The following is a 27,540-nucleotide window of genomic DNA, read 5'->3' on the forward strand; positions in this document are numbered from 1 at the left end:
TGAATTCAGGAAGTTGGGTGCTAGGTTAAAGGGCAAGACCTTCAGTGGGTGATCTCAGGAATGCTGCCCATGCATGGGTTAGTGAGGCCAAAAATAGGAAGCTTACACAGTGAAATGCTTAACTAAGTGTTGTTGCAGGAGGTAGAGCATAAGCTTTTTGGATCGTTGGCTTCTCTTCCTGGGTAGGTGTGACCTGTACAGAAGATGGTTTGCACCTGAACTAAAAGGGGACTAATATCCTAGGGAAAGGTTTGCTAGTGCTGAATGAGGGTGTGGGGTGGGGAACTACAGTTGCAAGTGGATTGGAACCAGTGTACCAGAATAGAGATTTGAAAAGGAGAGAGATTGTGGAGACAGATTTTGTAAAGGCTGAGCATGGTGTAAGTAATGTCATTACCTGTGTGTAATTCAATGCAAGAGGTATCGTAGGAAGGGCAGATAAGCTCTGAGCATGGATCAACACATGGAATTATGATACTGTAGCCATTAGTGAGACGATTGCAGGAGGACCAGGAGTGGCAGCTCAATATTTTGGGGTTCTATTGTTTTTGACGTAACAGAGCAAGAGGGATTAAAGGAGGAGGGGTGCCATTACGAGTCAGGAAAAATGTCACGGCAGTTCTCAGTCAGGAAAAAACACAAAAACATAGAAAACCTACAGCACAATACAGGACCTTCCGCCCACAAATTTGCGCCGAACATGTCCCTACCTCAGAAATTACTAGGGTTACCCATAACCCTCTATTTTTCTAAGCTCCATGTACCTACCCAAAAGTCTCTTAAAAGACCCTATCGTATCCGCCTCCACCACCGTTGCCAGCAGCCCATTCCACGCACTCACCACTCTCTGAGTAAAAAACTTACCCCTGATATCTCCTCTGTACCTACTCCCCAGCACCTTAAACCTGTGCTCTCTTCTGGCAGCCATTTCAGCCCTGGGAATATGCCTCTGACTATCCACACAATCAATGCCTCTCATCATCTTACACATCTCTATCAGGTCACCTCTTATCCTTTGTCGCTCCAAGGAGAAAAGGCCGAGTGCACTCAACCTGTTTTCATAAGGCATGCTCCCCAATCCAGGCAACGTCCTTATAAATCTCCTCTGTACCCTTTCTACCATTTCCACATCCTTCCTGTAGTGAGGCAACCAGAACTGAGCACAGTACTCCAAGTGGGATCTGACCAGGGTCCTATATAGCTGCACGTTACCTCTCAGTTCCTAAATTGAATTCCACGATTGATGAAGGCCAATACACCGCACGCCTTCTTAACCACAGGGTCAACCTGCGCGGCTGCTTGAGCGTCCTATGGACTCGGACCCCAAGATCCTTCTGATCCTCCACAGCGCCAAGAGTCTTACTATTAACACTACAATCTGCCATCATATTTGACCTACCAAAATGAACCACTTCACACTTATCTGGGTTGAACTCCATCTGCCACTTCTCAGCCCAGTTTTGCATCCTATCAATGTCCTGCTATAACCTCTGACAGCCCTCCACACTATCCACAACATCCCCAACCTTTGTGTCATCAGCAAACTTACTAACCCATCCCTCCACTTCCTTATCCAGGTCACTTATAAAAATCACGAAGAGTAAGGGTCCCTGAGGCACACCACTGGTCAACCCCCATGCAGAACATGACCCGTCTACAACCACTCTTTGCCTTCTGTGGGCAAGCCAGTTCTGGATCCACAAAGCAATGTCCCCTTGGATTCAATGCCTCTTTACTTTCTCAATAAGCTTTGCATGGGGTACCTTATCAAATGCCTTGCTGAAATCCATATACACTACATCTATTGCTCTGCCTTCATCAATGTGTTTAGTCACAACCTCAAAAAATTCAATCAGGCTCGTAAGGCACGACCTGCCTTTAACAAAGCCATGCTGAGTATTCCTAATCATATTATACCTCTCCAAATGTTCATAAATCTTGCCTCTCAAGATCTTCTTCATCAACTTGCCAACCACTGAAGTAAGACTCACTGGTCTATAAATTCCTGGGCTATCTCTACTCCCTTTCTTGAAGAAGGGAACAACATCTGCAACCCTCCAATCCTCTGGAACCTTTCCCGTCCCCAATGATGATGCAAGATCATCGCCAGAGGCTCAGCACACTCCTCCCTCACCTCCTACAGTACCCTGAGGTTCATCTCATCCAGTCCCGGCAACTTATCCAACTTGATGCTTTCCAAAAGCTCCAGCACATCCTCTTTCTTAATATCCACATGCTCATGCTTTTCAGTCTGCTGCAAGTCATCACTGATCTGGATGATAATCTGGATCAGCAAATTTGCAGATGACGCCAAGAATGGGGATGTAGTGGACAGTGAGGAAGACTATCAGAGATTACAGTGGGATCTGGACCAGTTGTAAAAGTGGGCTGAAAAATGGCAGATGGATTTAATGCAGACAAGTGTGAGGGGATTGCATTTCGGTAGGACCAACCAGGGTAGGTCTTACACAGTGGATGATACGGGACTGAGGAGTGCTGGAGAACAAAGGGATCTGGGAATACAGGTCCATAGTTCATTGAAAGTGGTGTTACATGTAGATAGGATTGTAAAGAAAGCTTTTGGCACATTATCCTTCATAAATCAATGTACTGAGTAAGGAGATGGGATGTTATGTTATGTTGAAGTCGTGTAAGACGTTGGTGAGGCCTACTTTGGATATTGTGTGCAGCTTTAGTCACCTACCTGCAGGAAAGATGTAAATAAATTTGAAAGAGTACAGAGAAAATTTACAAGGATGTTGCTGGGGCTGGAGGACCTGAGTTATAAGGAATGATTCATTAGGTTAGGACGTTATTCTTGGAAGATTGAGGGGAAATTTGATAGAGGTATACTAAATTATGATGGTGTGATAGTGAATGCTTGATAATGCAGTCTGTATGCACACGCGCGCGTGCGCGCGCGCGCACACACACACACACACACACACACTGCCTTGTCATTCTGCTGTCGTTGCACTGAGTGTACACGCTTTATTGTCTTTCTGCTGGCATATTCTTATAATAGGTTGGCTTTGCTGCCATAGACAGTGGAATATTCCATTTCTTTAGTAATGAGTAATATGTATCTGTTGTTTGTATACTGTATTTAAGGTAGGTACCTCTGTTTATTTTGTAGTATGATTGTAAATACATTGTGGGATACATCATATTCTAATTCATATGTAGTCCTATATTAACTTTGTAGGTACTTAAAGATGGTATGTCCTGGTGCCTAAGAAACAGGACAGATTGCTCTCAGTACGAGAGAGAGATCGAGTGCCAGGTGTTCATACTCGAGAAAATAGCATAGAGCAATTTATCGTGTTTTCTGGTAAATACCTTTTGTAAATATGGGCAGCTTTCTTTTCACTACTTTCACTAATTGTCGTAAGTTTGATTTTGACGCATCTAATAAACACACTTGTACAGAAGTGCTAAGTGACGCCAGCCACCTATATTTTCCTTTGGTCAAAACCCACATGTTGTAACAGAGGGGTATAGAAAGCGTAAATGCAAGCAGACTTTTTCCCACTGAGGTTGGGTGGGACTACAACTAGAGGTCATGGGTTAAAGGTAAAGGGTCCAGGGTAGTGGGCAGAAATCCTGTCTGCCCACTACACTGGACCCCCATCAATTTGCCTATCGCACCAACAGGTCAACAGAGGACGCCATCTCCACGGCACTTCACCCTGCCCTGACCCACCTGGATGGCCCCAACTCTTACGTCAGAATGCTGTTCATTGAGTTTAGTTCGGCATTCAACACTGTGATCCCCTCCAAGCTGATCGCCAAACTTTGCCAGCTTGGTATCAGCTCATCCCTCTGCAATTGGACCTTGGACTTTCTGACTAACAGACCCCAATCAGTTAAGTTAGACAACCTCTCCTCCTCCACTCTCACCCTGAACCTCAAGGCTGTGTGCTGAGCCCTCTTCTGTACTCCCTTTTCACCTATGACTGCGTTCCTGTACATAGTTCTAACTCCATAATCAAGTTCGCAGAGGTCACCACGGTGGTTGGCCTGATCAGAGGAGATGACGAGACGGCCTACAGGGACGAGGTCCAGCACCTGGCTGTTTGGTGTGCCGACAACAACCTGGCCCTTAACATCCAGAAGACCAAGGAGATCGTTGTGGACTTCAGGCATGCTAGGAGCCACACTCATGTCCCCATCTACATCAACGGAGCTGTAGTGGAGCATGTATCAAGCTTCAAATTCCTTGGTGTCCACATTTCCGAGGATCTCACCTGGTCCCTGAACTCCTCCATCCTGATCAAAAAGGTGCAACAGCGCCTTTATTTCCTGCGGAGCGTGAAGAAAGCTCACCTCTGTCCCAGAATACTGATGGACTTTTACCGCTGTACTATTGAGAGCATACTCACCATCTGCATCTCAGTGTGGTATGGCAATTGTCCCGTATCGGACTGCAAAGCACTCCAGCGTGTGGTGAAATCTCCCCAGCGGATTATTGGTACACAATTGCCCACCATTGAGAACATCTACCATAAACGCTGCCTGGGCAGGGGGAAAAGCATTATCAGGGATGCGTCTCACCCTAACCATGGACTTTTTACTCTCCTCCCATCTGGTAGGCACTACAGGAGCCTCCACTCCTGCACCAGCAGGCACAGGAAGAGCTTCTTCCCTGAGGCTGTGACCCCGCTGAATCTGACGTCACAGCGCTAAGCAGTATTGCACCCATATTGTACTGTCTCAGTACTTTTATATCTGAGTGCTGTAGCATTTCCTTTTTATTCACAGTTATCTTGTAAATAACACCATTCTTTGCATTTCTGGTCAGATGCATTTCATTGACTTTGTATCTGTACTTGGCACAATGACAATAAAGTTGAATCTAATCTAATCTAATCTAAAGGACGAAAATGAGGGGAAATTTCTTCACTCAGAGCGTGGAAAAACTGCTAGCACAGTGGTGCATGCTGATTGATTTCAACGTTTAAGAGAAGTTTGGATAGGTACATGATAAGGGTATGGTGGGCGATGGTCCCAGTGTAGATTGATGGGAGTAGGCAGTTTAGGTGGCTTGGCATGGACTAGATGGGCCAAAGGGTCTGTTTCTGTGCTGTAGATTTATATGACTCTATGACTCTAAAAGTTAAACAGCCAATTCGATTCAGTTCGGGTTGGGCACATGGCCAAGTGGTTAAGGCGTTCGTCTAGTTATCTCAAGGTCGCTAGTTCCAGCCTCAGCTGTGGCAGCGTGTTTGTGCCCTTGAGCAAGGCACTTAATCACACATTGCTCTAGTCTGTGCGAGGAGTGGCACTCCACACACACTTCCAATCTGCGCCTTGTAAGGCATGAAAATGCCCGACGCAGGCCTCTCATGGTCTGAATCAACGTTCCCTCCTTCCCCTCCCCTTTATTCATAGGAACATAGGAGAATGAGGGATGAGAATAGAGGTGTATAAAATTATGAGTGGACGTGGACACACATTTTCCCAGGGTTGGGAAATCAAGAACCAGAATTCAAGTCATCGATTAGGGCAAGGTCAATTTCTCTGAGCTGAGGTTTGATTTAGTTGGTTCCATCTTGGGTACTAGCCTACAAAGTACCCAGAACATCTTCAAGGAGCGGTGTCTCAGAAAGGCAGTGTCCATTATTAAGGACTTCCAGAATCCAGGGCATGCCCTTTTCTCACTGCTACCATCAGGTACGAGGTACAGAAGCCTGAAGGCATACACTCAGCGATTCAGGAACAGCTTCTTCCCCTCTGCCATCTGATTCCTAAATGGACATTGAACCTTTGGACACTACCTCACTTTTTAAAATATACAGTATTTCTGTTTTTTGCACGTTTTTAATCTATTCAATATATGTATACTGTAATTGATTTACTTATTTATTATTATTTTATTTTCTCCCTTCTATATTATGTATTGCATTAAACTGCTGCAATTAAATTTCACGTCACATGCCGGTGATAATAAACCTGATTCTGATTCCGATTTTGATTCCTGCAAGCACTGACTCTCAGACAAGCTGAACTGTCAGCTTGTTAAACTGGTGCCTTGTACACTGGACCAGTCTGTTGAAGACATCCTGAGGCATACCTGTATCTCTGAGCCAGTAGAAGGAAACTGTAAAATTTCTTCAAGCCATATTAATGTAGTTTTCAACAATATAACTTGTACTTTTGAAGTTTTGCATACAGATTCACAATTCATGATTGTATGAATACTGATTACTGTGCAAAGCTCTCAAAGATGGAATCATAGTTTCAGAATTTCTATTAAATCTTTGGTTGCGTCTTCCTGGTCAGTTGGATGAGGCTGATATAATCTGTCTCCATTTTCCATTCAAACGTTAGCGTGTTGGCCATGGAGATTCACCTCAGGAATACATAGTAATATACAGTATTTCCACTTTTTGCATGATTTTTAATCTATTCAATATATCTATACTGTAATTGATGCATTTATTTATTTTATTAAAGAACATAGAACATCGAATACTACAGCACAGTACAGGCCCTTCGACCCACATTGTTGTGCTGACCCTCAAACCCTGCCTCCCATATAACCCCCCCACCTTAAATTCCTCCATATACCTGTCTAGTAGTCTCTTAAATTTCACGAGTGTATCTGCCTCCACCACTGACTCAGGCAGTGCATTCCACGCACCAACCACTCTCTGAGTGAAAAACCTTCCTCTAATATCCCCCTTGAACTTTCCACCCTTTACCTTAAAGCCATGTCCCCTGGTATTGAGCAGTGGCGCCCTGGGGAAGAGGCGCTGGCTATCCACTCTATCTCTTTCTCTTATTATCTTGTACACCTCTATCATGTCTCCTCTCATCCTCCTTCTCTCCAAAGAGTAAAGCCCTAACTCCTTTAATCTCTGATCATAATCCATACTCTCTAAACCGGGCAGCATCCTGGTAAATCTCCTCTGTACCCTTTCCAATGCTTCCACATCCTTCCTATCGTGAGGCGACCAGAACTGGACACAGTACTCCAAGTGTGGCCTAACCAGAGTTTTATAGAGCTGAATCATTACCTTGCGACTCTTAAACTTTATCCCTCGACTTACGAAAGCTAACACCCCATAAGCTTTCTTAACTACCCTATCTACCTGTGAGGAAACTTTCAGGGTTCTGTGGACATGTACCCCCAGATCCCTCTGCTCCTCCACACTACCAAGTATCCTGCCATTTACTTTCTACTCTGCTTTGGAGTTTGTTCTTCCAAAGTGTACCACCTCACACTTCTCCAGGTTGAACTCCATCTGCCACTTCTTGGCCCACTTCTGCAACCTAACAATGTCTCCCTGCAATCTTTGACAATCCTCTACGCTATATACAACACCACCAACCTTTGTGTCATCTGCAAACTTGCTAACCCACCCTTCTACCTCCACATCCAGGTCGTTAATAAAATCACGAAAAGTAGAGGTCCCTGAACCAATCCATGTGGGACACCACTAGTCACAACCCTCCAATCCGAATGTACTCCCTCCACCACGACCCTCTGCCTTCTGCAGGCAAGCCAATTCTGAATCCACCTGGCCAAACTTCCCTGGATGTTCCATGCCTTCTGACTTCAACTTCCATGCCTTCTGACTTTCTGAATAAGCCTACCAGGTAGAACCTTGTCAAATGCCTTACTAAAATCCATGTAGATTACATCTACTGCACTACCCTCATCTATATGCCTGGTCACCTCGTCAAAGATCTCTATCAGGCTTGTTAGACACGATCTGCCCTTCACAAAGCCATGCTGACTGTCCCTGATCAGACCATGATTCTCTAAATGCCCATAGATCCTATCTCTAAGAATCTTTCCCAACAGCTTTCCCACCACAGATGTAAGGCTCACTGGTCTATAATTATCCGGATTTATTAATTTATTTTGTTTTTTTTCTTCTATATTATGGATTGCATTGAACTGCTGCTGCTATGTTAACTAATTTCATGTCACATGCTGGTGATAATAAACCTGATTCTGATTTCTGATTCCGATTCTGATCTTGCAAGGAAGGACAGCAATGTGAAAATAAGTGGAAACATTCCAGGAGAAGGTAATGAACGTTTTGAACAAAAATGTTCCCGATTAAATTCTAGACCCCCTTGAGTATTAACAAATATACGGAGTAGGATAAGGTAAACATTAGAAGATTATGACAGTTACTTTAGAGCTCAGTAGTGGGTGGAATTCACTGGAGTAAAAGGAGGAAATTAGGAAGTTAAAGAAGGTGCAAATGAAAGTATTGGCAAGTAAAATCAATGAAAATTTTAAGATACTTCATGAATAAATGGAAGAAAAGAGAAAGTGTGTGTTCTATTAGAGCACATAGCAACTGGAATGTGCAAAGTTCTGAAATAATACCTTGCAGATTGGTTTAAAGAGATGGCTGTTATAGGTATTGTCAATAAATGGAAAGAATGTCGAACATTAAAAATGACAAATTACTTCTAACATTCCTGCAACGTGGGCGTATTGCCAGACCGGAACAGAATGTATCTCTGGCCCCTGAACAAAGAAACAAAAGAAGCAGTAATAATGTTTAACAATAGATAGGATGAGGGAGGACCAGAAGATTGCTGATGTGGTGCCAATGGAGAGAAGATGACAGTACAGATCAGGGAAAGTGGAAGTGGTTAAGGTAATGGAAGACATTCTCAGTGACAGCGTAAGTCAGGAAAGCAGTGTACGTTTGTTAAGGAAAGGTTGAGTTTTACTATCTTCGTTGATTTTTTTTGGGCAGTATCATAGAATATCAAAAGAACAGCATATTTCGTAAGTCAAATTTGGCTGATTGATCTGGAATACCAAAGGAAAAGCTGTATTAAAACTTAGCAGGGTGAAAGACAGGAATGTTAGTGACTACAGGGCTGTGTGCAGTGAGGTCCAGTACTAGGTTTCTTGATTTTGATTAAACGAATTGGTATAAATGTACAGGCCACAACAAAGAAGCTTGCCAATGACTCCACAACTGGCAGTGTGGTTGATAATGGGGGGGAGAGATTTCTCGGGCGCAGAGTCAGATCTATTGATTAGTTAAGTATGCAAACAAGTACCAAATGGAATTCACTCCGGAGAAATAGATCGATGTGGACCAATTCACTCCAGACTCCACTCCGGAAAAATGGGTCGACGTGGACCCATTCATGTCAGAATCCACTCCGGAGAAATGGGTCGACGTTGACTTGTTGGGTCAAAGGGCCTATTTCTATATCGTTCCCTTTTATGACTATAAATCAGAGATGGTATGTTTAGGAAAGGCAAGTATGGCAGAAAACATACAATAAATGATGGGATACAACAGGAGACCAGAATGATGTTGGAGAGCATCTTCACGGATCTCAGAATGGAGCAGGGCTAGGAGATAAGGTGATTAAGTAGGAATTTTAGATGTTTGTCTTTATTAGCTGAGGCACCAAAGGCAAAAGTAAGGATGTCATATTAAAACTGTATAGAATACCATCAAGACCACAGCTAGAATTGTATCGAACATCATCTGATCTGCAGCTGGAAAGTTATTTAACATCCTGGAGGCTAAAGCTGGAGTACTGTGCACATTTCTGTTCACTGCATTACAGGAAAGGTGCTATAGCACTGGAGCGAGTGGAGAGAGGATTAAAGGGATTGTAACCAGGTGTACAGTTATGAAGAGACAATCACTCTGGGGTGATTGCCTTAGAACAAAAGAAACGGAGGGGAAATTCAGCTGAAGTGTATACAATTATTGCAGACCATATTCGGTTAAGCAGGCAGGATTTATTTACCCTGGCAGAGATTAGTAATTGTTTTAAATTAAAGGATTAGTGGAGTGTGGAAAAATATCTCTCACTGAGCGATAACTAACTGGAACTGAAAGGATGAATAAGGCAGAAATCTCATATGGTAAAAAATATATCTTAAAAAGGGTATGATGCACTAAATATGCTTACATTTCTGTGATTCATTGAGCTGTGTTTGGTCTTTGATTGGATGAGAATTTTATTACCACAGTTCTTCTACTACATATAGTCCCAAACACTGTGCTTCCCTGTCTTGAGCTGTTAGTTATTCTGAATCCATCTAATTTTTCATGAATCCTTCATCAGTATTTAGCTGGAACCATCCCCATGAGGACTCTGCTGTAGTTACACCTACTGAAAATATCACGTACAGTTATCTGTGGCTGATGGATCAGGGAGGAAGTGGTTAAATATTTTACTCTCTTTTGCTGTTTCTCTCATTAGCCACAGAAGTCCACCTTGGAAGTTGTGTCTTTCAGCTTTGCTGGTCAGTTCAGTCAGCACTGGGGACCCAGAGCCTCCTTGGTAAATTTAGTATTGTTTACCAGGAGTATTCCCTGACCTGGCTGCTCTCTGAGCCAGTTTCAAGTAATTAAATGATGATACATCTGTCAAATGTCAGTGGTGGATGCTGATCAAAAGGAGATTTTCTTAGCACATTTGGTCTGATAACACAATTCTCCATGAGTTCATCTCTACATTTCCTAACTCTTTATCTGTTTCTAAATTCAGCAATATTCAGTCCAGTTTAACTAAAATTTGACTGATCTGGAAGGTACATGAGTGAACACTCCCTCCTTTTGCAAGGATTACACTCCCTCTATATTTGAATGATGAAAGTTTCCAATTTTCATGGATCTGCAAGGCTGTAATTTTTCTTCAATTTTGTATAATTTCTTAATTTGTAGCTGCATTAGTGTTCTGTCTCTAATTACACCCTCTTAATCTTGATTCAGATTTCAGAAATAAAAAGAAGTGCTGGAAATACTCAGTGAATCTGCAGGGAGATGAGAAACGGTTCAGACTGACCAGTGGCATCTCTCTTTTTTAGCAAAGAAACTACCAGTCTGCACATGATGTATATATCTGATGAGGCGCAAGGTAATTTCAGTTGATGTCCCCGATGAAATACACCTAAATAGCAGGAGATCAGTAACAAGCTAATAATGCCACAACGAAGACCAGTTTCCCCGGGATCAATAAAGTATGACTATGACTATGGCTATGACTTTACTAGCTGCTTGGTTTTGTTTCCCAATCATAGCTTTTATTGGTAGCAATCCAGACAAGGATCAGATGAACTACTGCTGCTGGGGTGCAACGACTAAACATCAAATTAAACACATTCTTTCGAAAATGTAAATGTAGGTTACAGTGAATTACTGTTACTCAGGCATACAGACACAGGTATGCTGCACAGCTATTTGGAATCTTCAATTTGAAGTGTTAATTTTGTTTATTTTCTCACACATGGTGTCCTGACCTGCTGAGTATTTTCAGCATTTCTGTTTTTGACTTTGAGACTCTTTTTTAATGTGGAGATAATTGCTTTTCTAAGGTTTGAAATCAATCAGGAAGTATGTCCACATACAGCCACATCAACAGTTCTTCCATCTAAGGCAAGAAGGTGCCTGCTTACCTTCTGTCATTGTCTGAAAATACATCTTCCCACTGAATTGCCCAAAGCCTGCCACAGTCCGTGCTCGTACTTGGAAGACGTAGATGGTGCCAACATGAAGATTGCGGATGGTGATTGTGTTCGTTTGGCTCTTCACAGTTGAGAAGTTGTACTTGGTTTGATCCTACACAACGAAGAAACCTCTCTCAGCTTGGTCTGTATTAATTCATGGGATCACAGAATGGTTACAGCATGGAAGATTATTCAGCCCATTCTGTCCATACTGGCTTTCTTCACGAGTAACTCATTAGTTCCCCAGCCCTTTCTGTGTAAAATCTTTCCTCAGTGTTTATTTATGTAATTGCCTGGAGGCCACAGTGGAACCTGTGTCCAGCACATCTGCAGACAATGTCTTTCAACCACTGCACAAAAGTAGTTTACTCTTAATTCTGTTTAATTTACACCCATGACTATATAACCATATAACAATTACAGCACGGAAACAGGCCATCTCGGCCCTTCTAGTCTGTGCCAAACTCTTTCTCTCACCTAGTCCCACCGACCTACACTCAGCCTATAACCCTCCATTCCTTTCCTGTCCATATATCTATCCAATTTAACTTTAAATGACCTCTGTTCTTAGACTCCAACAAGACTAGGAAGAATAGTGGAACAGAGGGACCTGGGAGTAGAAGTGCATAGTTCATTGAAAGTGGCATTTCTGTTAGACAGGGTGGTGAAAAGAGTGTTTGGCACTTGGCCCTCACTGAGTGTAGGACCTGGGTCATTATGTTACAGTTGTGTAAATCGTTGGTGAATCTGCACTTGGAGTACGGCGTTCACCCTGTTATGGGAAAGATATGGCCAAACTGGAAGGAGTAAAGAAAAGATTTACGAGGATGCTTCCAGGTTTACAGAATGAGTAACAAGAAGGGGTTTCCTGGGTTAGGTCTCTATTCCTTGGAATGTGGGAGAATGAGGAGTGACATTATAAAAGAGTTTAAAATTATGATAACCTTATAAATTAGATGTTAACAGTCCAAAATTACGGACTATCAGTTTAGGGTGAGAGAGGAAAGGTTTAAAAAGAACCTGAGGGGCAACTTTTTCATACAAAGGGTGGTGAGTATATGGAATGGCCTGTCAGAAGGAGTAGTTGAGGCAGGTATAATTGCACCATTTAAAAAGGACTTTCATAGATACATGGAGAAGAGGAGCTTAGAGGGATATGGACCAAACAGAGGAAATTGGGATTAGCTAGATGGACAACATAGTCAGCTATAATCAATGGGCCAAAGGGTCTGTTTCTGTGATGTCTCACTCTGAGAGCTTCCACAGTTCACTCTGTCCAGATCTGTCATCATTTTATACACTTTTTATCACATCTTCCCTCAAACTTCACTTTTCCAAAGAAAGCAGTCACAGCCCTCCAAAACATCCTAAAAACTGTCCTCAGCCAAGGAAGCATTCTCATAAATGTCCTCCACACTCTCCCTAGTTCCTCCAAGTCCTTTCATAAGGTGTTTATAATTTTATACTTTAATCCAGTTGAGGGCAACAGTATTCTCTGCCTTCCTTAATTTAAAGCCTTTTCTTCCAGTGTATATATTTAAGATTATTCAAATCCCATCCTCCTGTCATGTGAGGACAGTAGTATAAATTAAGTGGTGAATTAGTGAGGTTGAAAAAGTGCTGCAATGTAGAGACAAAATGTCTATAATGTCATAAAGATATTATAGCATGGAAGCCATTGTCCTATCAAGTCAATGCCATCTCCCAGTCTGGCCCTTTCCTCCACTCTGTCTCCAAGGCTCTGCCAGTTTGTCTCCCTCAGGGTCATAAGAAATAGGACGAAGAGCAGACTATTCAGTTGTAATGAGCTCTTTGGTCCTCTGTAGGGCACCAGACAGCATTTGGCTCTGAGTAAGCTACCTTACATTGAACCTCTTGATGAAAGTCATTGTACAGACTGTGAAAATTGAACTTTCAGATACAGATCAAACAGAGCCAGGTAGCTCAGTAATAAGAAAACCTGTCTCAATCTTTAAAATTGTGAGTACAGCCTTCTGTATCCTAATTGTGAGTAATATCTTTCCAGAATCCTTCTCTAGGTTTTGAGTTTTATGTTTTCAAGGATGCAAGTTTCCAGGTCTCAAGGCTATTTCCTGGTCTAAGTGTCCCAGACTAAGTATCTCAGGTTAGAAACATAGAAAATCTACAGCACAATACAGGCCCCTCGGCCCACAAAGCTATGCCGAACACTTTCTTACCTTAGAAATTACCTAGGGCTACCCATAGCCCTCTACTTTTCTAAGCTCCATGTACCTATCCAGGAGTCTCCTAAAAGACCCTATCGTTTCCGCCTCCACCACTGTCGCCGGCAGCCTATTCCACGCACTCCCCACTCTCTGTGTAAAACATCTATCCCTGACATCTCCTCTGTACCTACTCCCAAGCACCTTAAAACTGTGCCCTCTCATGCTAGCCACTTCAGCCTTGGGAAAAAGCCTCTGACTATCCACATGATCAATGCCTCACATCATCTTATACACCTCTATCAGGTCACCTCTCATCCTCTGTTGCTCCAAGGAGAAAAGGCCGAGTTCACTTAACCTATTCTCATAAGGCATGCTCCCCAATCCAGGCAACATCCTTGTAAATCTCCTCTGCACCCTTTCTATGGTTTTCATGTGACCAGAACTGAGCACAGTACTCCCAGGGGGTCTGACCAGGGTCCTATATAGATGCAACATTACCTTTCGGCTCCTAAATTCAATTCCACGATTGATGAAGGCCAATGCACCATATGCCTTCTTAACCACAGAGTCAACCCACGCAGCAGCTTTGGGTGTCCTGTGGTCTCTGAACCCAAGCTCCCTCTGATCCTCCACGCTGCCAAGAGTCTTACCATTAATATTATATTCTGCCAACATATTTGACCTACCAAAATGAACCACCTCAAACTTACCTGGGTTGAACTCCATCTACCATTTATCAGCCCAGTTTTTCATCCTATTGATGTCCCTCTGTAACCTCTGAAAGCCCTCCACTCTATCCATAACACCTCCAACCTTTGTGTCATCAGCAAACTTACTAACCCACCCCTCCACTTCCTCGTCCAGGTCATTTATAAAAATCACGAGGAGTAAGGGTCCCAGAACAGATCCCTGAGGCACACCACTGGTCACCAACCTCCATGCAGAACGTGACCTGGCTACAACCACTCTTTATCTTCTGTGGGTAAGCCAGTTCTGGATCCACAAAGCCATGTCTCCTTGGATCCATGCCTCCTTACTTTCTCAATAAGCTTTACATGGGGTACCCTATCAAATGCCTTGCTGAAATCCATATACACTACATCTCTGGCTCTATCTTCATCAATGTGTTTTGTCACATCCTCAAAAAAATTCAATCAGGCTCGTAAGGCATGACCTGCCTTTGACAAAGCCATGCTGACTATCCCTAATCATATTATGCCTCTCCAAATGTTCATAAATCCTGCCTCTCAGGATCTTTTCCATCAACCTACCAACCACTGAAGTAAGACTCATTGGTCTATAATTTCCTGGGCTATCTCTGCTCCCTTTCTTGAATAAGGGAACAATATCTGCAATCCTCCAATCCTCCGGAGCCTTTCCCATTCCCCTTGATGATGCAAAGATCATTGCCAGAGCCTCAGCAATATCCTCCCTTGCTCCCACAGCAGCCTAGGGTACATCTCATCCTGTCCCGGTGACTTATCCAACTTGATGCTCTCCAAAAACTCCAGCACATCCTCTTTCTTAATATCTACGTGCTCAAGCTTTTCAGTCCGCTGTAAGTCATCCCTACAATCGCCAAGATCCTTTTCCATCGTGAATATTGAAGCAAAGTACTCATTAAGTACCTCTGTTATCTCCTCCAGTTCCATACACACTTTTCCACTGTCACACTTGATTGGCCCTGCTCTCTCACGTCTTATCCTTTTGTTCTTCATATACTTGTAGAATGCCTTGGGGTTTTCCTTAATCCTGTCCGCCAAAGCTTTCTCATGGTCCCTTCTGGCTCTCCTAATTTCATTCTTAAGCCCCTTCCTGCTAGCCTTATAATCTTCTCGATCTCTATCATTACCTAGATTTTTGAACCTTTCGTAAGCTTTTTTTTCTTCTTGACTAGATTTACAACAGCCTTTGTACACCACGGTTCCTGTACCCTACCATCGTTTCCCAGTCTCATTGGAATGTACCTATGCAGAACTCCACGCAAATATCCCATGAACATTTGCCACATTTCTTCCATACATTTCCCTACGAACATCTGTTCCCAATTTATACTTCCAAGTTCCTGCTGATAGCCTCATATTTCCCCTTACTCCAATTAAACTCTTTCCTAACTTGTCTGTTCCTATCCCTAACCAATGCTACAGTAAAGGAGATAGAATTGTGATCACTATCTCCAAAATGCTCTCCCACTGAGAGACCTGACACCTGACCAGGTTCATTTCCCAATACCAGATCAAGTACAGCCTCTCCTCTTGTAGGCTTATCTACATATTGTGTCAAGAAACCTTCCTAAACACACCTAACAAACTCCACCCAATCTAAAGTCCTTGCTCTAGGGAGATGCCAATCAATATATGGGAAATTAAAATCTCCCACCGCAACAACCCTGTTATTATTACACCTTTGCAGAATCTGTCTCTCTATCTGTTCCTCGATGTCCCTGTTACTATTGGGTGGTCTATAAAAAACACCCAGTAGAGTTATTGACCCCTTCCTCTTCCTAACTTCCACCCACAGAGACTCTGTAGACAATTTCCCCATGACTTTCCCCTTTTCTGCAGCTGTGACACTATCTCTGATGAACAGTGCCACGCCCCCACCTCTTTTGCCTCCCTCCCTGTCCTTACTGAAACATCTAAAGCCTGGCACTCGAAATAACCATTCCCGCCCCTGACCCATCAAAGTCTTTGTAATGGCCACAACATCATTGCTCCAAGTACTGATCTACGCTTTAAGCTCATCCACTTAGTTCATAATACTCCTTGCATTAAAATAGACACATCTCAAACCATCGGTCTGAGCACGTCCCTTCTCTATCATTTGCCTCTCCTCCCTCTCAGGCTGCCTACAAGCTTTCTCTGTTTGTGAGAAAGAACCTCTTCCTCCATCTCTTCAGTTCAGTTCTCAAGGTTCCTAAAGCTCTCAAGGTTTCCCATGGTGCTCACAATGTTTCCCATGACATTTCAGTTCTTCCAAGGTTTTTTCAATGTTCTTCCCATCTCGAGGATCCCTCAGGTCACTCTGCCTATCGCGGTCCCCAGGTCTCTCAAGTCTTCCCTGGATCTCAAGTTTGCAGGTCTCCCTGGGCTGTCAGGTGTTGCCTATAAGGATGGGGATACTTTAATGACCTCTTTGGGCCTGTGCAGGATGCCAGAGAGTGTTGGGATCCGAGGGTTTTAAAGCAGCTGAATTGCTTAATTATTGTTTAATGAGAGTCACTGATCATTTAGAGTTCCTTGTGTTTTTCTTGAATGACTCACTCTTTGTAATGTGGTCTCTGCTGCCTTCTGCTTAAGCTTGTTAAGTTTATTTTGGGATAAAAAGGGATTCCATGTTACTTGTATTATTTAAGCGGATGCCTGATTAGCGCTAATCATGGGGTCCTAGTTTTGAGAATGTTACTTCTAACGATGTTGCTCGGCTGAGCCACTGATGTTCTTTTGGAATTATTATGAATAAACCCTTGTCACTGTCTCTACAACAGAGCCTGTCTTTTCCTCACACTCGGGATCCGATACTGCACATCGTGAAACCAGTCCCTTGATCCTTCCCCATCATTCAAGAGGATCATTGTTGATCTAATATTCACCAAGTTGATTTTCCTGTCTTTCCCTTTAACTTTTGATCATTTGCTGTTTATAAAATGTGTCTAGGTTTGTCTTAGAATCAAAAGGTTTCTGCTCCCCAGTTCTCTGGAACAAGAAGTTCCAATAATTTGCTATAATCCAAATGGAAATTCTTCCTCACCTCCTTCCAATGTCCCTTTAATCTAAGACCATGCTGTCTACCTCTGAAGTGAAACATCTCAGTAATTACCTTAATCCAAGACCAGGCTGTCTACCTCTGAAATGAAACATCTTCTCAGTATTTACAAGGTCCAGTCCCCAAGTATCTCATGTATTTCAATAAGAGTGTCTCCCTTTCCTCTAAATTCAAGTGAGTAGAATTGCAACAGATAGGTCTGCTATAAAGGAGGGAAGAAAAAAAGACAGGGAGAGAGCTGTAGTAATGAAATATAAGGGACATTTCTCTGGCTGTGAATGAGAATCCAATCATGTATTTTGCCCCACTGGTGCCATGGTCAAGGAAACCTCAGTGGCTGGGTGGGCATTCTGGACAGGTAGGGGGACAGCCAGTGATCACGGTACAAGTTGGTACCAACAGCACAGGTATGAAAAGAGAGTGAAATCCTGCAAGATTTACAATTAAGAGCTAAATTACAAAGCAAGACTTCAAAGATAGTTATCTGCAGGTTAATCTTTAGTGAATCCAACATGATAACTCCCAAGTCCCTTTGCACCTCTGTATTTTGATTTTTTTTCCCTGCTTAGAAAATAGTCTATGCCTTTACTCCTTCTACCAATGCGCATGACCATATACTTCACTACACTATATTCCAGCTGCCACTTTTTTGCCCATTTCCCAATCTGTCCAACTCCTACTGCAGATTCTCCGTTTCCTCGACACAGCCTGCCCCTTCACCCAAGTTCATATCGTCTACAGTCATCAATTCTGTCATTCAATTTATTGACCGATACCATGAAAAGAAGCAGTCCCAACACCTTCCCCTGCGGAACCCCACTAGTTATCAGCAGCCAACCATAAAAGGACTCCTTTATTTCCACTCTTTCCCTCCTGCCAGTCAGTCAATCTCCTATCCATGCCAGTATCTTTTCTGTAATACCATGGGCTCTTATCTTGTTAAGCAGCCTTGTGTGCAGATCCCTGTCAAAGACCTTCTGAAAATCCAAGTAAAAACATCCACTGACTTTCCTTTGTCTATTCTGTGCCTGTACTTCCTTAAAGAATTCCAACAGATTTGTCATGCAAGATCTCCTCTTAAGGAAACCATGCTGACTTTGGCCTATTGTATCATGTGCTTTCAAGTACCCCTTTTCTCTTCTTACAGCTTTTTAAAAATTGTCTTCTGTTCCCTTCCATGTGTTTTTTACTGGTCCCATTAGAAGTTCTTTGAATAACCTGTTTGATTTGTGGACCAAGAAAAGTGCCTTCCTTTATCTTGGTATCAGTTATTCTGGGAAACATCTGTCTCAAATATCAAACTCCTTCGTGGAAAGTTTTGTGCCTGGTGACAGTAGATTCCATCCTTGCGGTCCTGAACCTAGTAATTCTGCTTTTGCCTTTGACAAACCCAAGTCTCTGACCAGGTCATTTAACTTAGATTGAGTTATCAGATGAGGCTCACTCAACATAAAGGGTTCTGTACTGTATCAGCATCAGTGTTGTTCTTAGCACTCCTGACTCGTGCATCACGGAATTTTCGTCTACCTCCTGTAAACTCCATGCCTCTGGTGACTTTGGTACTAGAACACTATCACCATGTGGCGCAGGTCCCAAGGCTGAAGGGAGATTGGGGTATTCCATGGATTTCTTTTGTTACCAGAGAAACCAAACACACTGGTCAGACAAAAGTAGCAGTCTGCCGCATGATCCTTCTACTCTCGCTACATCATCAGGACAGCAAATGGCATTGACTCCTGAGTACCTCTGAGCCAGCTCTACGTTCGACAGTGTTTGTTGCACAACAAGTATGAGGAGCCCAGGATTTGTCTTGGTCATCAATTTTACACTCAAAGCAGAGCTCATAGGCTTTCTTTAATAAGAGAAGTTGTGCTCCACCTTTGAGATTTAAGCTGTTGCAACATTGGCGAGACATTTTGCTAACACAAATACTCCTGAAAATACAATTACTTTATTACAATAAGCTATGAGCATAGAGCATTCACACCACATGATCACAGACGCTATCTGTAAACACAATGCTGAGAACGGTGTGTGTGTGTGTGTGTGTGTAGGGATGAAGGTGGTGACGCAGACCGCTTGGTACATGGCCACCTTTGTAAGGAGCCTTTGTCCTTTGTCCCTCCACAAAGGCCACCGTATACCAAGTGGTCTATGTCACCACCCTCCTTTATAGCTGTGAAGCTTGGGTAACCTACAGCCGTCACATCAAGTCCTTGGAGCGCTTCCACATAAGCTGTCTCCAGCGCGTCCTGGGAATTACCTGGCGTGAGTGGATGCTTCACACTGAAATACTTGTAAAGATCAACTGCAGGAGTATTGAGGCCATGATCACCCAGCGCCAGCTGCAGTGGCTGGGGCACGTGATAAGGATGCCCCCATGTCGGCAACCCCGCAGTGTGTTATACAGCCAGCTACATTATTGTCGACGCTCAGCAGCAGGGCTGAAGAAATGCTATAAGGATCAGATGAAGAATGCTTTAAGGAAGTGCAAGATCAGACCCGAGGACCTGGAGGATGTTGCTGCTGACCGTACCACTTGGAGACAGCTGTGTAAGGACGGGGTTCGTATTCTGGAGATGGAAAGAACAACCAGAAGACAGCAGAAGAGAGCCAGGAGAAATGCAGCCATGGTTGCCACCACGACTACCACATATACATGTCCCACCTGCAATAGAGCTTGTGGGTCCAGGATAGGACTGTATAGTCATCAAAGATCTCACCGTTAAAGGAGTGGACGTCGTCATCGGATTTTGATGGACAACTGAAGAAGTGTGTGTGTGTGTGTGTGTGTGTGTGTGTGTGTGTGTGTGTGTGTGTGAGGGAGACAAAGAGAGAGAGAGAGAGAGAAAGAGATGCTTTTCTAGCCTTTCTAAAACCTGTTCTACCATGCAGCATCTACCCTACCTAAGCATGCCTGGATAAGATAGAAAACTTCTCAACTTACATTGTGGGCAACAGTTTAATTGACTTGAATTGTGAATTGAAATAACAAATATAGGTGATTTAAAAAAAGATGCATGATAGGGAAATTTCCTGGTGATTTTCATATTCAGCAGCCCAAAGTCCGTAAGATACACCCAAAAGTATTTGTGAAGCAAAATCTTTGTTTTCAGGAGCCTATGAATTCAGCAAATGTTTGATCTCTTCCCAAGCATTTTCCTCTTTTGACTACTGTTCCTAACACTGCTGAAAGAGAACAGGTAACATCCGTAGCAGTGAAGGAATTTGAGTTGGGCCTCAGTTCTGTTCAACTGGCTGGAGTGAATGCAGGCAACAATGCTATGAGTTATTCTTTAGTTGGATGGAGTCCTTTATCTACCTTATAAACAATGTAGACTATTTTGGGGGCAGCAAAGATACAACTTGTCATTCTTCAACCAAATTCCTGCTTCTGGAACTTGAGAAGTACATCAGTAAATTCTCCTCATGTTCCTACACTATTAATCAGATACCAGAATACTGTAGATCAGACTACTCACTGTCCCCTGGAACACTGATGATCTGATACTGTCCTAAACAGAGTCTGTTGTGCTAGAATAGTTCTTTGAGATTCAGTCGAACCTGATTTGCAGATATCTGATATATTAAAGCTGGTGAGAAGCTGCCTTCCACCTGGTTGAGCAAACAAGTCATCAGGATTAAGAGGTACCTGACAACCTTTAGTTCTCTGCTGATTGTTATCTTATTATCTCCAGAGATCCTAATGGTGCCATCTGTCTTCACTGCAGGAACAAATGGTTCGATAATATTGTTTCCCACTGTCACAGTGTCTCTGCTCCAGCCAATTCTTTATACTGTACAGTACAGACTGCACTTTGATTAACTGAGATGTTGCTATGAATTTTACAAAAATCATCACTAACCCCCTCGGAGTTCAGCTGATACAAATAATTTCTTTTACTCTGAGTCTCTCCTCAATCTACACCTGTTTTTGAGAGAGGCATTTCAAATTGGCTTAAGTAAACAGAAGAGGAAACTTTTCATCATTTCACACTCCCTGCTATCTTGATTCTTCCCCAGTGTGGGCAGGGAAGAAAGTGGGTCGTTCCATGAGCTTCACTCTACCATCTGACTGATGTAACAGATTCCTGACTGAATATCACTATCATGCAATTATCATTGACAGTTTCTCTACTTCTGTAAGTACAGATTTATAGACAGATTCAATAGACTTCTAACATTATGAATCGTGTACACAATCTAGCTAGATCACCACCTTCTTCACAATATTCATGAGTAAATTCCTGTCAGTGTTCTTTCCAATTAGCTTCACACTGCTGTGGTGCTCCTTTGCTTATAGGCAAACTGTTGACTGTTAAGTCTTGAAACTACATTATGCCTTCTCACTCTGTGTCTGCACTAATTAGCTTGGTGTTGCTGTTGGCGCAATGATAACAACTCCTCTTCAATAATCTTTCCATTCTCCCAAAATGCCCCAAGCTCGACCCCCAATTCAATAACACCCAGAGCCTTCATTGGGACAGCTGCTGTGTTTGTTTGATCATGTCTCCATTTCCTGGACTAAATTAAATGCTCATTTTACAATGCAGCTTCTTGTGTGGGTTCTAACCTGTGTTCAGCAATTCTTCTCAAAGTGGCCATGGGTCTGCAGCTGTTTCATCCGCATGCAGATGTCAGTAGTTAAAACTGCACTGTTGGAGGAGTAGGGGTGAGGCACTCATTTAACTATTAATTTTGAGGGTTTAACTTGTCTGACTAATCCTTTAATATCTTATCTCCGGATTTCACTGGAAGTAGCAAAGTGTTTATGGTATATCGTAGAACAGATATCCAGAACAAAATGGATTATTTCTTTCTTCCTATGATGTCAGTTACAGCGAAGTTTTACATATTCAACTCCAGCTCACTGAACTACTGAAAGAAAATAAAGTACTGGCTGTGGTCATGTTGACTTGCACTGTGCCAGAACAGAATGAATGGAAACTCATCAGTGAATTAATTCAGTCCTCATTAAGTCATCCCACAGCTCCAGAGTCCAAAAAATATCTCCTAGATTGCAGGCAACACTTCTGTAATCACTCTGGTTAATGTCTACATCCTTGTCACTGGTTACTCTAACAGCCCCAATTCAGGATCTGCACAACTCCAGAAACAACAATCACAGCTTTGTTTCTCAAAATGCAGTCACTTTCTCATCAAAGTTGATGAACTGAGAGCTTGGATACATACATGGAATTATGATGTAGTGGCCATTACAGAGACTTGGCTGGCACCAGGGCAGGAATGGATTCTCAATATTACTGGATTTCAGTGCTTTAAAAGGGATGCGGGGGGGGGGAGGAGGAGGAGGGGTGGCATTACTGGTCAGGGACAGGGTGGGTAATGTAGCAGGATCCTCTGTTGAGTCAGTATGGGTGGAAGTCTGGAACAGGAAGGGAGCAGGTGGGGGTATTCTATAGGCCCCCTGGTAGCAGCAGAGATACAGAGGAGCAGATTAGGAGGCAGAGTTTGGAAAGGTGCAAAAATAACAGGGTTGTTATCATGGGTGACTTTAACTTCCCTAATATTGAATGGCACCTGATTAGTTCCAAGGGTTTAGATGGGGTAGAGTTTGTTAAGTGTGTCCAGGACAGATTCCTGTCACAGTATGTGGACAGGCCGACTAGGGGGAATGCCATACTAGATCTAGTACTAGGTAATGAACCGGGTCAGGTCACAGATCTCTCAGTGGGTGAGCATCTGGGGGACAGTGACTACCACTCCCTGGCCTTTAGCATTATCATGGAAAAGGACAGAATCAGAGAGGACAGGAAGTTTTTTAATTGGGGAAGGGCAAATTATGAGGCTATAAGGCTAGAACTTACGGGTGTGAATTGGGATGATGTTTTTGCAGGGAAATGTACTATCGACATGTGGTCGATGTTTAGAGATCTCTTGCAAAAGGTTAGGGATAAATTTGTCCCAGTTAGGAAGATAAAGAATGGTACGGTGAAGGAACCATGGGTGACAAGTGAGGTGGAAAATCTAGTCAGGTGGAAGAAGGCAGCATACATGAGGTTTAGGAAGCAAGGATCAGCTAGGTCTTTTAAGGAATATAGGGAAGTAAGAAAGGAGCTTCAGAAGGGGCAGAGAAGAGCAAGAAGGGGGCATGAGAAGGCTTTGGTGAGTAGGGTAAAGGAAAGCCCCCAAGGCATTCTTCAATTATGTGAAGAACAAAAGGATGACAGGAGTGAAGGTAGGACTGATTGGAGATAAAGGTGGGAAGATGCGCCTGGAGGCTGTGGAAGTGGGCGAGGTCCTCAATGAATACTTCTCTTCAGTATTCACCAACGAGAGGGAACTTGATGATGATGAGGACAATATGAGTGAAGTTGATGTTCTGGAGCATGTTGATATTAAGGGAGAGGAGGTGTTAGAGTTGTTAAAATACATTAGGACGGATAAGTCCCCGGGACCTGACGAAATATTCCCCAGGCTGTTCCATGAGGCGAAGGAAGAGATTGCTGAGCATCTGGCTAGGATCTTTATGTCCTCATTGTCCATGGGAATGGTACTGGAGGATTGGAGGGAGGCGAATGTTGTCCCCTTGTTCAAAAAAGGTAGTAGGGATGGTCTGGGTAATTATAGACCAGTAAGCCTTACGTCTGTGGTGGGAATACTGTTGGAAAAGATTCTTAGAGGTAGGATCTATGGGCATTTAGAGAATCATGGTCTGATCAGGGACAGTCAGCATGGCTTTGTGAAGGGCAGATCGTGTCTAACAAGCCTGATGGAATTCTTTGAGGAGGTGACCAGGCGTATAGATGAGGGTAGTGCAGTGGATGTGATCTATATGGATCTTAGTAAGGCATTTGACAAGGTTCCACATGGTAGGCTTATTCAGAAAGTCAGAAGGTATGGGATCCAGGGAAGTTTGGCCAGGTGGATTCAGAATTGGCTTGTCTGCAGAAGGCAGAGGGTCATAGTGGAGGGAGTACATTCAGATTGGAGGCTTGTGACTAGTGGTGTCCCACATGGATCTGTTCTGGGACCTCTACTTTTCGTGATTTTTATTAACGATCTGGATGTGGGGGTAGAAGGGTGGGTTGGCAAGTTTGCAGATGACACAAAGTTTGGTGGTGTTGTAGATAGTGTAGAGGATTGTCAAAGATTGCAGAGACACATTGATAGGATGCAGAAGTGGGATGAGAAGTGGCAGATGGAGTTCAACCCGGAGAAGTGTGAAGTGGTACACTTTGGAAGGACAAACTCCAAGGCAGAGTACAAAGTAAATGGCAGGATACTTGGTAGTGTGGAGGAGGAGAAGGATCTGGGGGTACATGTTGTTGAAAGTTGTCTCACAGGTAGACAGGGTAGTTAAGAAAGCTTTTGGGGTGTTAGCTTTCATAAGTCGAGGGATAGAATTTAAGAGTCGCGATGTAATGATGCAGCTCTATAAAACTCTGGTTAGGCCACACTTGCAGTACTGTGCCCAGTTCTGGTCACCTCACTATAGGAAGGATGTGGAAGCATTGGAAAGGGTACAGAGGAGATTTACCAGGATGCTGCCTGGTTTAGAGAGTATGCATTATGATCAGAGATTAAGGGAGCTAGGGCTTTACTCTTTGGAGAGAAGGAGGATGAGAGGAGACATGATAGAGGTGTAGAAGATATTAAGAGGAATAGATAGAGTGGATAGCCAGCTCCTCCTCCCCAGGGCATCACTGCTCAATACAAGAGGACATGGCTTTAAGGTAAGGGGTGGGAAGTTCAAGGGGGATATTAGAGGAAGGTTTTTTACTCAGAGAGTGGTTGGTGTGTGGAATGCACTGCCTGAGTCAGTGGTGGAGGCAGATACACTCGTGAAGTTTACGAGACTACTAGACAGGTATATGGAGGAATTTAAGGTGGGGGGGGTTATATGGGAGGCAGGGTTTGAGGGTCGGTACAACATTGTGGGCCGAAGGGCCTGTAATGTGCTGTACTATTCTATGTCTATGCCTACTTTATTTATGTGTCATTATCCAACCAGTAGAGGGAGGTGTTGAGCAACACAAGCAGAACAGATCAAAGTCTCACTCTATCGTTCCAGCAGCTTTCCCTAATCAGAGGTGGCAAATCTTTTGTCCCTAAATTGATGGTAATTTTCTAAAAAATGTTCTCATGTGTCATGGTAATTCTGAGCAGAGATTATCACTAATTAATACATTTGTAACAATAAGTATGGATTTTTGAGGAAAAGCTTATTTATGTGCATTCATTGTTGAAAAGTATAACAGACAGATTGAAATAAATGAAGCATTTTTGAAATCCTGTGAAAATTATTAAAATTCATTTTTAAAATCAATTGAAATGAATACAACTTCTAAACAGTCTTGTTATTGTAACTATTTACTATCCAAATACTGATCTGCACACCAGGTCTGTGAAGATTTCTTAACATATCATCCAGCATCATGTGTTCTTGCAAATGAATAGCTGATGCCAAGCAGGCATGAGACATCTCCTCTGAAAATTATTTGCTACACACACAAAATGCTGGAGGAACTCAGCAGGCCAGGCAGCATCTATGGGAAAGAGTATGGTCGATGTTTCGGGCCAAGACCCTTCAGAAGGGTCTTGGCCCAAGTTCCTCCAGCATTTTGTGTGTGTTGCTAGTTTTTCCACTACCTGCAGATTTTCGCTTGTTTGTGAAAATTATTTGCTCTTTCATTTGGCAGTAAGGTAATCATTATGTATCTTTTTATTAGGTCGGGGTTTAAAGAATCGAGGGACAGCACTGTTTTTCACGTGTCAACAAAACTGGTGTCTGCCATCTTTGGCACATGTTCTATAGGCTTGTCACCCCTGCCCTGATCCCTATTCCTCTCTCTCTCTCTCTCTTTACACTGACATCTTCATTCCCGTGTCTCACCACCCCCTCTTTGATGAATGCATTTTACAGCAGTTTCACAGTGACACAAGATAGAACTCACTGACCTACAGTTGTCATGGTTAGGTGCATGTTTTCTTTATTCCTGCACCATTGAGATGGGGGAATGGGATGTCTGATAAGAGGGAAGGTGGGAGGAAGGGAAAACTTTGAGTGGCCAAACAGCAAAGACTGAGATGTTCAGTGATATGTCTGAATGAATATTAAGTACAGAACATTCTAAAACAATATTTTTAAAAGCTTTGATATCATTTTCCCATAACCAATTCTCATTCAGATACATTAATTCTAGTTGATGAGAGCTCTAACATACACCACAAAAAAACTCTTGATGTATACTGCCATAAAATGGTACTTCCATTTGTGGGATGAAGCACTAGGAAGCAATGGTTACTATTAACAGTATCAGAGAAACATCTTTACCCAGACTGTGGTGAGAATGTGGAACTCTAACAGTTCAGGGAATTTCATAAATGTAATTTTGTGAAATACTGTGAAACACAGGAAGAAGAATGGAACTGAAGGACATGCAGCTGGAATCTGAGGGAGAAGAATGTGAGAAGTTTGTGTGGAGTGAAGGTGAGGTTACAGACTGGTCTGCCCCATGCTGTAAATTCTCTATAAATGGTAATTTACAACATTCAACCATAAGTTGCTCTGTATTAAAACCAATAGCCCAGAAAGTAGATTAATGAAAACCACATGTATACGTTTTGTGCAGAGCTATCATGTGAAGGCTTTGAGTCCAATTCCCACGCATGTCCAGCCCTTTGGGAACTGACCCTCACACTCTATTACCATTCACCCTAACATAGTCATTAACTGCCCATCATTTTTCACAGGTCCCATGGTGTCCACAAGCAGCATGGGCCACGGCCTACAGGTGCAGCCTTCACTCTTCATTCACAGTCAAACAACAGAGCAGTCACGGCCCGTACGTGAACTAAAGGAGCTGTACCAGGACATGTTTTTATCGTTACCAGCTCATGTATACTTATTTAGAGGTGGCACTCTTTGGTAGGCAGATAGCACTGATAACTATCACTGCATCGATGGACCAGTTGTGGAAACTTATGCTCCCGTTCTCTGCTGTGTCTCTGCCAAATTGCTTCAGGGCCTTATCCACTGACTCCATAACATGAAGCCCTCAATACCAAACAGTTCATCCTCCACTGTAAACCACTTTTTATTTTTTCACCTCCCTGATTTCCCTCCCTCTTTCAAGATTGAAGATTGTTTACTTCAAATTCCTCTGTAACTCC

General features: G+C 43.0%; 1 protein-coding gene across 1 annotated transcript in view; it reads right to left on the reverse strand.

Moving 5' to 3' along the window:
* LOC134338011 (ephrin type-B receptor 2) overlaps positions 1–27,540 on the reverse strand; it is a 532,321-nt gene that overhangs the window by 160,368 nt on the left and 344,413 nt on the right. The window contains exon 7 of the mRNA XM_063033507.1: positions 11,402–11,564. Within this exon, the coding sequence (XP_062889577.1) occupies positions 11,402–11,564 (163 nt within the window). The remainder of the gene's footprint in view (positions 1–11,401; positions 11,565–27,540) is intronic.

Source organism: Mobula hypostoma, chromosome 25, assembly GCF_963921235.1.
Source record: "Mobula hypostoma chromosome 25, sMobHyp1.1, whole genome shotgun sequence".
Taxonomy (NCBI): Eukaryota; Metazoa; Chordata; class Chondrichthyes; order Myliobatiformes; family Myliobatidae; genus Mobula; species Mobula hypostoma.